The sequence below is a fragment of the Panthera leo genome, chromosome A1 (genome assembly GCF_018350215.1).
Source record: "Panthera leo isolate Ple1 chromosome A1, P.leo_Ple1_pat1.1, whole genome shotgun sequence".
Lineage (NCBI taxonomy): Eukaryota > Metazoa > Chordata > Mammalia > Carnivora > Felidae > Panthera > Panthera leo.
The window spans coordinates 231593344-231606206 of record NC_056679.1 but is presented as its reverse complement, the minus strand read 5'-3'; the positions used below and the strand labels follow the sequence as shown (position 1 = coordinate 231606206).

At 44.8% G+C, this 12863-nt stretch overlaps 1 protein-coding gene across 5 annotated transcripts in view; it reads right to left on the bottom strand.

Moving 5' to 3' along the window:
- SEMA5A (semaphorin 5A) overlaps positions 1-12863 on the bottom strand; it is a 474080-nt gene that overhangs the window by 296248 nt on the left and 164969 nt on the right. For all 5 annotated transcript variants that reach the window (XM_042953245.1, XM_042953272.1, XM_042953279.1 and 2 more), the window contains one exon: positions 10781-10976. In XM_042953245.1, the coding sequence (XP_042809179.1) occupies positions 10781-10901 (121 nt within the window). In that variant the 5' untranslated portion in view covers positions 10902-10976. The remainder of the gene's footprint in view (positions 1-10780; positions 10977-12863) is intronic.

The following is a 12863-nucleotide window of genomic DNA, read 5'->3' as shown; positions in this document are numbered from 1 at the left end:
GCCCTGGGAAAGACAAAGGGAAGAACACGGGACCCACAGAGATGAGCAGCTCTAATGAGTCGGGCGGGAGCCCATAAGCCTGTATCCGCTGCAGCATCCTTGTCCAGCAGCTCTGACTCAAGTGGAAATTGCCAAAAAGCACTTCCTGCTACCAGGGTGGACTCACCTGACCCCTCAGCTGCACTCGGCTGCTGGGGGCATGAACGTGACCTTCCCCGTTGGCTCTCCAGCCTCTGCTGCCTCCTCCCATTCACACATCCCAACAGAAGCCCAGCTGGCATGGGAGCCCGAGAGAGGTTTCTGACTCCCTGACCAGTCACACAGAGCAGAATATAAAGGGGGCAAGGGTGTATCTGAGAGAGGACAGGTGACCGTCAGGCACACCTGGTTACCTTGATGAAATGGCAAGACCCCTCCCATATTTAGCTCACCCCGTATTTTTCCTCAGCCCTTATCATTACGTAACTCACTCCACGTTCTATCATCTTATTCCTGTCTGTCTCCCCTAAGAAAATGTAAACTCAGTGCCCACCAAGATTCCTACCTGTTGTGTTTCTTGGGGTAACCCCCATGACTGAAACCAGCCCATAAGAGGTACTCAGTAAATACAGATTAAATTATTGACGGGCTGGACCCCCGCTTTTATCTTCAAACAAACAGAAGCGAAAATACTGTGTGCTAACGCCAGGGAATTGAGGGGCAGAAAAATCAAAAATACAAAGGAGAATGACAATCACTGATCGTTAGTCTGGGAGCTACCATGAGCACCCACTGCCAGCCCGGCGTCGGGGTCCCACCTCATTGATTTTACTTAATAGGGTTTGTGGTCTTTCTGACGTGCAGCCAGAGGTGCCTTCAAGGGGGCAATGATCAAACAGCTTTACCACAACTTTGCTGCACAGCAGATTAGAGGAGTGTCTTCATTTCGACACGCACACAACGTCGCTACGCTCTTGATTGTGAGGGAGACCGAGTCCTGCCTGGTGCAACACAGGTGACGAGGCTGAGTCCACCCCTGAATCACAGGTCGGGGATGGGAAAGGAAAGGAGAAATGAAGGAATAACTCTTCCTAAAGCTAGGGTCTATTCATGGACCTTCTTTATTCAACACGAAGAAAGCTCCAGGAAATAGAAGGTTAATGTGATGTTTTAAATGAGTAAACAAACTAAATCTAGAACCCTGGATGTTGTCTTTTCCTTGTCATGTGGGCAACAGAAAAATTCAACACTGCTGTCTGCTGGCGTAGGCATAATGCTTCGTCTCTCCAGTGCGACCATGGTTGCTGACCCGGCCTTGATGTCAGAGTAAGACAGGAGAACCAATCCAAGAAAACTTCCACCTAATCCAAACTGTATCCACTCCACATTTACTCTTCAACTCCTCCTTCACACTTAAAATAAGGATAAGATTTTGGGGCACCTGGGTGGCTCAGTCTATTCAGCATCAGACTCTTGATTTCAGCTCAGGTCATGATCTCATGGTTCATGAGTTCAAGCTCATGTGTCTGCCCCTCTCCACCACTCTCAGAAATAAACATTAAAAAATAAAATAAAATAAAATAAAATAAAATAAAATAAAATAGAGGCGCCTGGGTGGCTCAGTCAGTTGAGCATCTGACTTCGGCTCAGGTCATGATCTCACGGTTCATGAGTTCAAGTCCCACCTCGGGCTCTGTGCTGACAGCTTGGAGCCTGGAGCCTGCTTCAGATTCTATGTCTCCCTCTCTCTCTGCCCCTCCCCTGCTCATGCTCTGTCTCTGTCTCTTTCTGTCTCAAAAATAAACATCGAAAAAAAAATTTTTAATAAAATTAAAATAAAATAAAATAATGATTAGATTTTTATCTACCTTCAGTGTGAGAACACATGAATTGTCCATTTAATGCTTAAAAAGACTAGACTATGCTTACAGATCAATAAAATACAGTAGCATACCATTTGAGGCCAAATAAAATGACTGCTTGGAATCAGAATCCTGACTATGCCTTTACAAAATCTTATTCCCAGTTTTAATGCTATCACATTGACCTACTCCACTTATAGAGTATTCCATCCGAAGCTTTAAAATAATAAAAAACTATTTCCCCACCTAGACAAATCAATCCAAAAGCTTGAAATCTTTTCTTGAGATACAATATAAATGTCCCGTTTTATAGATTATTTCATTAGTGGCCCTAGAACACAAAAATAATATGGAAATTATTAGCAATTCTGAAAACTCAATACATCATTTGCATGAGAGTCTAATCATTCTTTTTAAAAATAATACATACAACAGGGACCATCTCCAGTCTCGTCAGTCAAAGCTGAATAATGACATAAAAGTATGATGTAGGCATTGGAACAAATTCACCCACTGAGTGACGCATAGTGGTTTTACCCAGCGTTTTCTTCTAACACGTATGTGCGCTCATGAACGATCGTGATATACCTACATTAGAGAGTTGGCAAGTTGTGTATTTTTTAAATATTCCATCTTTCAGATGGCACAACTGGCAACAGAGTTTCAAATAAAAAGTGTATTCCCAAATGCAGCTTTTAATGCACAAAACAAGCAATGCGCCTGTACCACTGCTGTTTCACTTGCAAATAGGTTGGAATATTTTGCCCGTGTGATTGTGACAGTACATTATATGAACCATTCAGTCACACGCATGAGAACAAAAGTCAAATTATTTATGGAACAAAGAACGTTTAAGGATCCGTAACAACACTTTTCCTCCCCAAATAAACCCACAGGAGGATCACTCATATCCTGTTTGGAAACCAAAAAGAATCACACTTGGTTTATGTAAATTTTACATTTTACAAAGAGGACTGAATTCGAGGCAGATTTCAACAGTTAGCAGAGACTAGCTGTACCTAAGCTTTAATCAGATATTCATATGAAAATATTAAAAGGAAATATTAAAATGAATTTCACACAACCTATTTTTCAGGAAAATGAATTCTCCTAATTCTTCCTCGGAGAAAGTAGGCCACTGTCATACAATCACACACACTGATGATTTATAAAGGTCCAATGGCAGATCTGAGACTAGATGAACAGGGAGAAATACTAGAGGCAGCTTCAATCAAGATTTATATACTCAAAGACTGTGAAATCTCTAAAATCTTCTGGGAAACAGAAATCACCCACTATAGCCCTTCTGGTGGTGATGAGGGTCCTAAGTCCTAGAGAAGAGGTGCAATCCAGCCAGGGCCGTAACAACCACACGACTGTCCAGGGTTCAGACCCCAAAATGTCAAAACCCAGGGAAAAAAAATGGAGCACCGCGGGACAACGAGGAGTGAGGGGACATGTACGGAGCCATGGGATGTGCTTGGGGCCATAGGATACATGGAGCCATGGCACATAAATGATCCTTTGGCTCCCTTCTGGCATCCCCATCCTTGTGCCTTGGAGGGTAACTGAGGCTGCCCAGGTTATGCCATCCCCAGCCCCAAGGGAGCATGTGGCACACCAAGCAATGCAGAGGTCTCAGGAAATGTGAGGAAGCCACGGAGAGGGAAGTAACTGGCAGGACAACAGGCAGGAATGGCGGCTAATGGGGCAACAGGAAATGTGTACATGGCCACCTTACAGACTGGCAGAAAGACAGCCTCTCAGAGGTAGGAAGTGGCCGGGATTCTCAGTACGTTAAACATGAAGAAGAAGACAGTTACAAAGCACGTCTTATATTTTTATTGCCAGCCACAAGTCAATGCTTCTAACACACACACAAATTCAATGACATGCGTTTATACGATTCAAAAGAACAACACAGGATAGGTGAAAAGTATTCATTCTGTGGTATGAGAACAGAACCCAAGTTCAAAATCCTATGTTGTACCCTTTCAATCATGGTCCCTTCAATCACCTAAGACTACATGTGGAGATAAAGACAGTTGTTTAAACTCAAAGGCCAACGCCACACCCAGTCCTGTCCCGGGGTTGGCCAAAGCTGGAACCCCCATTTCGATTTCCTCAGATGCCCTTCCAAAGACCTGGGGCCAAACATTGCTAATCCAGTATCAAGCATTCATACAACACTTTCGTAAGTTCCAAAACAAATCTCCAGCCAATCGGTGAATCCGTAAGTAGGAGGACACTCAACGGGAACACCAAGGAGTCAGAGATGAAGATCTGAGGGGCCCGAGAGTGGAATTAACAATGCCTTGCCTGATTCGGCAGGCAGGAAGAATCTTAGTAATCACTAACACTGAGCACTACCAGCTAAGGCAGTGAAGAAAGGCTTCCAGATTAGTCATGATATCAAGGCTCCGAGGCAAAGAAAGCCTAAGTGCGGCATGACTCGCCCCACTGGTGGTCTTCCTCTGTGCATACTGTGAAATCGCTCCCCATAAACCAATTCCTATAAATGGAGCACACTCTAAATAGCAAGCGTGCTGGGTAAACTTTAATCAATAAACAAACAAAGGCAGAATATGGCACTATTGCCTTAAGTGGACATTAAACATTTAAAACTCATTTCAGAGATGGTTATGAGGCTCAGTAAGCATGCTGAGAAACATGCTGTCTTGAAGGGTCACTATTTTTTCCCTCTTTATTGGAACAGACATTTAAGCAAATGACAAGGACATAAGTGTAAAGGGTGTGTCTGCGAGGGGTCAGAGTGTTTTAGCAGCTCCTGAACAATCAAGGATAAATATTCCAGAACATGCAGTCAAGGGAGTAACCTTGCAAACACAGCAAGCTGTTAGAGCGTGTTGAGCAATGAACTCTGCTAGACAAGGGAAGCCCATGGTGGCAAATATTTCACCTAGGATGGGGAAAAACGAGATCCTGCCAGCATCTTCTGCCTACCCAGGTAAATCGAATCAAGGCTTCAATAAAACTTGCTTAGTTGTATTAAGACGTTACTGTAGCATCTGGTCTACTTCATGAGTAGCCTCTTGTGCAGAGCGCCTCCGAAGTAGAAGAGCATTAAATCATGAAATTTTAAGTGTACGCAGAAATCAAGATTTTCAAAGCCCGCATTATCCAGTCCTTCATGTATTTCTGCGGTATCAATGCTGCATCCGCTTTCTTAAATGATCTAGCAGAGTCGCACCTTACACAAGAGTGTTCATGCAGCCCAGCAGTGGCCACCTGCTAGGCTGTAACATGAGCCATTTCAAGGACTAGCGGGGCTCCTAACATCCCCCAGGGAATCTCTGGTGTATGTTTTGGTCAACAGTCTTGCCCCTTCTTCAGAGAAGCACTTCCTTCCTGAGGCTCCCGTGCTCTTGGCACATGGCCTGCTCACTCCTTCTCAGCCGAGACGGAGGTCCTCAGACACCCCCTCCCCTCCACCCCCCGACTTTCCTGCATCCTGGGTGCCCTAGACTCCCTCCCTCCAGACTCACCAGAGGTAGGGTCGGCTTCCTGTAAGCTGATCCCCCACCTGTGCCCAGTATCCTATCTCCTCCCACAGCCCTGGGGACTCTGTCTAATCAATTCTCCCCCTTCTCTCTTCAGCCTCTTCCTTCACCTGGCTTTTCCCCATCAGCACTTAAGGATGATTAAGCAATGCTCTCTTAAAAGCTGTCCCCTGCTCTCACATCCCTGGCGGCTGAGTCAATAACTGTCTCCTTTTATATCTACTTCTTCACCTCACATTTGTTTCTCTGCCCATCACCATTTAGTCTACTCCCCCAGCACGGTCCTGAAACCGCTCTGATAAATGCCATTTATTACAGTTGAATTGCGCTCCCCAAAAAGATACGTGGAAGCCCTAACCTTAGTACCTGCGAACGTGACCTTATTTGGACATAGGGTCTTTTCAGATATAACTTAGAAAGATGAGATCATGCTGGGTGAGGGTAAGCCCTAAATCCCATGTGACTAATGTCTTGGTAAAAAGAGCAGCAGGCGAAATGACAGAGCCCCATGAAGAGAAGGCCACGGGGTAGAGACTCAGAGACTCGAGTGATGCGTCCACAGGCCTAGGAACACCAAGGATCGTGGACAACTCCCAGAAGCTGAGAAGAGGCAAAGAAGGATTCTTGCCTAGAGCCCTCAGAGAAAGCATGGTCTACGGACACCTTAGGATTTTTTACTTCTAGCCTCCAGAACTGTAAGAGAAGGTATTTCTGTTGTTTGAAGCGACCCGGCTTATGGTATTTTGTTACAGGAGCCCTGGGAAGCCGAGACATAGATCATACTTTCAGTGCTACACACCCAGGAAGGTTCTGGGCAAACAAGGAGGACTTCGTCACTCTGCCCTCTGGCCCACATCTGCCTTGAACTCTTCATCATCAGATACTCGGATGGCCTCCTCCCTCTTGAAAAGCTCTCCTTTCTTGGATCCATTGAGGCCCTGCTCTCAACTAGACAACCCATTTGACGGCAGTAGGAACTCAGTTTTCTCAATCTAAAATCATCATTTTAGGGGCACCGGGGCTCAGTCAGTTAAGTGTCAGACTCTGGCTCAGGTCATGATCTCATGGTTCGTGGGTTTGAGCCCTGCTTCAGGCTCTGTGCTGATAGTGTGGAGCATGCCTGGGATCCACTCCCTCTCTCTCTCTCTCTGCCCTCCCCCACCACCACTCACTCTCTCTCTCTCTCTCTCTCTCCCTCCCTCCAAATACATAAACCCTAAATAAGTAAGTAAATAAATAAATAAATAAAAATAAAATCATCATTTTAAATTCCTGTTCTTCGTTACATATGGAATCAACAGCCAAGAACTTGTAAATCATACTCAGTACCTCCTTCTCCTTCCTGTCCCACATCCATTAAATCATCAACACATTGTTCACATTTCTAGAATTCACCTAATTCTTCTTTTTTTTAACGTCTTATTTATTCTTGAGAGGCACAGAGAGACAAAGCGCAAGTGGGGTAGAGGCAGAGAGAGAGGGAGACACAGAATGTGAAGCAGGCTCCAGGCTCTGAGCTGTCAGCACAAAGCCCAATACAGGGCTCGAACTCACGAACCACGAGATCATGACCTGAGCCAAAGTCAGATGCTTAACCAACTGAGCCACCCAGGTGCCCCTGGAATTCACCTAATTCTCTACATTTCTGCTACCACTCCCTGAGCTTACGTCCTCATGACCGCTCCCTCTGATCACGGCCGCAGCCTCAGGATGGGCTCTCCCTGCCGCATTTTGCCATCCTGAACAGGGAGCCGATCCAGATAAGGGGAATTTCTTAAGGGGCCTTCAGATGCCCGACAATATGGAAACCCTCCAACTACTTAGCCTCATCTCCCTCCACCTCCTTTCCATAACCTCAACTGAGATTTCATGGCTTCCTGTACAGAACGCCGGCCAGGACCCGCTAGGTTTCCCTTCCTCACTTGAGGGCTTCTGTACCTGCTGTTTTCCTCTTCCTGAGACACCTCTCCATTCATCAGATTCATAAACACCTTCTAACAATCATTTGGGACTCAGCTCTGCTGTTGACTCAACCCGGAAATCTTTAAGCACTCTCCCAAAGCCCGGGCTATCTGGTTCAGATGCCCCTCTCCTGGGCTCCCACAGCACCCACCAAAGATACCCATTAAGACCCTTAACAGATTATAATGCAATGTTCTTTTGCTTTATACTCTTAGAGATATTCTCAACCCTTGAAGGGAACTGTATTTTTTGCTCTATATCCTCAACATATAGCACAGACAATGCCTCGTAACAGGCACCTGTTAAATGTTTATTGAATGTTTGCTCCAAGTTAAAAAATTTTGCACAGAAATTAAAATTAGGTTGAGATGTCACTTAAGAACTATGGGATTAGTCCTAATCCCAAAGCCTGACGGTGCGCTCCACTGGAAAGGCTGGTGGGAAATAGATCCTCGTATCCAGGGCAACGAGAACACAATATGGCGTGATATTCATGGAAGGGAGTTGGGCAATATCTAGCAAAAACACAGGTGCATTCACCCTTTAACCTAGCAATGTCAATGCTAGGAATCTCTTCCAATGATACCCTTGCAAGGGATTAAGAGATGTTAGCAGGAGGCGTTACTCATTGTAACACCATCCACGACCACAGAGGACAGAAAATAACCTACACATCTCTCAGTAGGGAGTTGTTGAATACACTATGGTTCATCACACAGTGGACAGCTATGTGCCTGTGAAAATGAAAGACATAAAGTGCACGACTAAGGAAGGGACCCCAGGATACACCGCTGTGTCAAAAAATGCTAGGCAGAGAACAGAAGCATGGACCATAAAGCAAAAGGTGAGCTAAATGCAGAGAGAGGGAACAGGGCGGAGAAAACAAGTGAAGCCAGTTTCTCTAAATATTCACTGCCTCATTAATGAAACTTTGAAATACTACCTAATAATGTAAATTCTTCAAATTTCCAAAACTCAAAAGAGAAATTAAACACAGGACATCAACTGGGTGTTGAGTTGGGAACACAACCACGCAAGAGGAAATTATTTCAAGTGATCTCCCAGTAGCCACATTGCTTTAATTTCCCAATGAAACCTGTAGCCCGAGAACTACAAGAAGAGAGGCGGATGATCTCACAGCGTTTTCAGTGGTCAGACACGACTAGCGCTGCTTGAAAGTTGCTCTGAAAGGATGCAGTGTGTGTCTCAGGAAGAGGCAAGGGAACAATCACGTGGGCTGCAGAGACTCGGGATTCCGTGCATGGGAGCGAAAGACACAGACATAAGGTAGAAGGGGTTCAGAAAAAAGCCCTCTAGTCCTGCAGATGGGCTGGAGGTATCTGGAGGAAATTACAGTGCATTCTCAAAAAGTTTTCCTTAGCTCTGTACATAGGAAAAGACCTAACGCTAGGGACGGCCATGCTTAAAGGAGCCCAAAATGGCCGGTGCACAGGTCTACAGAAGGAAATGGCAGAGGGGGGGAAGCAACATCTCCTTGTCCCAGAGTCAGCAAGCTCTCAAAAGTGACCTTGGGTTGTGTCAGAGGAGCTCAGGAGCCAACTTTAAGAGGTTTCCATGGGCTTCAAATGCGATGATTTCACCAACCATAAGCATAAAAACTACAATTGCTTGAAATATTTCAAATGTTAAAATCCATGTATTAACGATTCTATATTTCCTATATGAGTGTGTCCTCAGGATATTCAAGCAGTTGATAAGGGAAGTTACTTTATACAGAAGTATTCTTGCCGTTAAATGAAGAAAGAATCATAAAATTAGGAAATCCCAGCTTCACACCCATGAACGAATTGGTAGATTTAGGCCGTGATCATCAGTGATTACCAATTTCACATTACCTGCCTCCCAAGAGAAGGACACCGCAGCATCCGTGACACGGGACAGACAGAAAGAGTCGACCCTGAATCTAAGCCGCCTCTGGATCCTACTCTGAATTTACACAAATATTCGGGACAGAAGAACATTTCAACACCAATGGGATGCACTTGGCCAAATCCAGACTGTGGGAAACTCTGCAGGATAAAGAGCTCCGATTTCTTTTGTAATTAATTTGCACGGGAAGCAAAACCACCACCGCAAAACAGTGCACAATTAGAAGAGTCTTAAGAGCCATACGAACCAATCGCTATGGATCGACTCCATTTAAACCCTGAGTCAATCCAACTGTTAACAAAAAAATGCATCAGCATTCATGAGACCATCAGGGATCTGGATCTCACGATACTCACTGGATATCAGATGACTTTATGGAATTGAGGTTTTTTTGCATTTTTTTTTTCTCAGATGGGATAATGGTGCTGAGAACTCCCTTTGTTTGACAGTTAAGAACTAAAATATTATAGATACAATTATACGATTTCTTGGATTTGCTTCAAAATAATTTGGCGGGTGTGAGGTAGAACACGTGTGGGGATTGGGAGAAAAATGGTGGGCCCGGAATTAATAAATGTTGGGTTACGGGGCACCTGGGTAGCTCAGTCAGATAAGCGTATGACTTCAGCTTAGGTCATGATCTTGCGGTCCGTGAGTTTGAGCCCCATGGTGGGCTGTGTGCTGACAGCTCGGAGACTGAAGCTTACTTCGAATTCTGTGTCTCCCTCTCTCTTTGTCCCTCCCCCACTCATACTCTGTCTCTCTCTCTCTGTCTCTCAAAAATGAATAAACATTAAAAACATTTTTTTAAATAAATAAAAATAAATGTTGGGTTGGTGTTCCTTAGACTATTCTTTCTATTTTTGCATATATTTGACATTTTTCATGATATAAAGTTTAAAACATAACAAACATAAAACTATTTACTGCATGAATTATTAAAATACAATGTCTCATTAATTAGAGTTGGCTTCATGATAGGACTGTAAGTTCCTTGAGGACAGGGACAAACACTAACCTACTTTTCATCCTGACTGTTTAGAGTGCCCAGAGTATAGAGAGCCTTAAATAAATTTTGATAAATAAAAGAACAAATGACTGAATTTTCACACTAATTAATTAATCCCACAGACCCATGGAGATACTTGAGACATGAAATCAATTCTGTCTGCCATGCGATGCCAGATAGAGACCACGGTGTAAGTTTTGTGTTAAGACTCAGGTTTTGTAGGGAGATGCTGAAGCGAAGAATTCTTTGCTTCAGATCACATTTTTATCCCCCGGTTTAAATGCCTAGGAGGCTCACAGCACCGTTAAGAAACGGTGGCCTCAACCATGGCCGTGGTAACTCCAATGCTGAATTCTTCCTGAAAGAGATAGTAGTGATCAGTTTCGGGACAGGAAATTCCTGCAGTGGGAGACTTTGTATTTTCGTTCGTATTTTAAACAATGTCTGGAACAAGAGTCACGGAGCGACAGAGCAAGACCCGCTGCTATTCCCGATCACTGAACACGGGATGTGCATTTAAGGGGCGCCCTTGCAGTCCGAGCGTGCCTGTCCCTCACCTTTATAGGAAATGACCGGGTGTTCCGCTCGCTGGCACTGAGATGCGTCCGTTTCTGGCTGGACGAGTCTCCACCACCCCAGGCTTGAGAACAGCCATGCAATGACACAGGTCCCCTTCATGGTGGGCAGAGGCGTGGGCTCCAGGTAGTTGTCTCCTAACCAGAAGTTCGTCCTCCTGTCATGTGGGGGAAGTGCCTAAAACACACAAAAGAGAACAATCCAATGAACGTGAGTTCGGGTTTTCTGGTGCGGGGGTCTTGTAGGAAAGCCTCATCACTACTTTTAAAAAAGGAGAGACTGTGTGGCTCAGTCTGTTAAGCGGTGGACTCTTGATTTCAGTTCAGGTAATGATCTCACGGTTCATGGGATCAAGCCCCACGTCGGGCTCCACACTGACAGTGTTTGGAGCCTGCTTGGGATTCTCTCTCTCTCTCCCTCTCTCTCTGATCCTTCCCCACTCTTGCTGGCTCTCTCTCAAAATAAATAAAACTAAAAAGAATTTTTAAAAAAGGGGAGAGCCTTCGAGTGCTTGGACAAACTGCCCTTTTCAGCTCATGAGTTCGAGCTCTGTGCTGACAGCTCGGAGCCTGGAGCCTGGAGCCTGCTTCAGATTCTGTGTCTCCCTCTCTCTCTGCCCTTAACCCCCTGGCATCCTGTCTCTGTCTCTCTCAAAAATAAATAAGCATTAAAAATTATCTTTTTTAAAAATGCAGCTTAATGTTTGTGATCGCTGATGGTTTTGCCCTTCCTCATCCCCTCGTGCTAGCAGGGATCTATGCGGGGAAACCCTAAGGAACCCTACCTTTCCCTTTTTGACATCCAAAGCCCTTGTTTCATAAGGCCACGACCACTGTCTTTTACCAACAACCCGACTAATATTATGCCACCCAACTCTTACAAACTGCCCATATTTGGTGAATTTATCCTTTGAAATTTATACACAACCTGCCTGCAGAGTTTCTGGCTGGAAATCAAGCGTGAATCAAATAAAAAAGTCCATAGTGAGCACCTACTGGGTGAAATGCAATTGCTACGCTGGGAGCTACGAGACTTTAAAGAATAGGCATAATTTTAAAGATTAATAAGCTTTAAAACAAGATAGGCTTGCAAAAATAACTGTAAGCTAAGCTGTTAGAAAACCATCGAAAGGAGCAGGGGTGCCATGGGACCTTGGAGGGAATGCCACAGCCATTTAGAGGACCCAAGGGTGGGTCCCGTGAGGAGTTTGTGTTTGAGCTTAATACTAAAGGATATGGAGGATTTCAACACATGCAGGTTTCTGGAAGTGCATTCCACGCCAAGGGAACAGGCATGCAGGGGTGCCCTCGAGGGGCAAGAGGAAGGAGGAGGTAATAACAGTTTGGGGAATGGTTTCCTGTACTTGAGCCAGACCCTGGGAGATCTAAAGGAGACTAGCGGGAAGCAGTTTAGACAGAAGGAGGTTGAGTTAAGATTTGGAAGGCACACTATACCAAGGTCTGAGGTCTCTATTTTTACTCAACAAGCTACCACGAGATAACAGCACAAGAAATACTTAAAACATTGTTCTTACAATAGTGTATGCAGGAAATTGGATAAAGAAGACCATGGAGGTAGAGAAGTTCATTTGAAACTATGGCAACTATTCGGAAGAGAAATAAATGAAGCTGTGACTTTGCGTGTTATGAGTGTGAGCAAACGCTCAGTGTGATGGGTAAGGGAAGTATGGCAAATTAAACATGGCCACGGCCCCTCCAACCTTCCTCCCATGAAAGCTAGGTTTTTCCCGTTCTCTTGAATCTGGATCGGCTCTGTGACTGTTTTGTTCACAAATTTAACTGAAGTGATGGCATGCTCATTTCCAAGCCCAGACCCGAAGAGACTGGCAATTTCCACTTCCTGTCTCTTAGAACACCTTCTCCGGGGTACTAAGAAAACAGATCAGAAGCCCATCTATCGGGAGACAGCCAGATTACAGAGACCACTTATAGGGACTCCTAGTGACATTTCCCACTGAGGCCAGCTTCCCAGCCATCCCCACCTGATATGTGAGTACAGCTGAAACTGAGTAACTTCAGTATCACAAGAGCAAAAGAATCACCC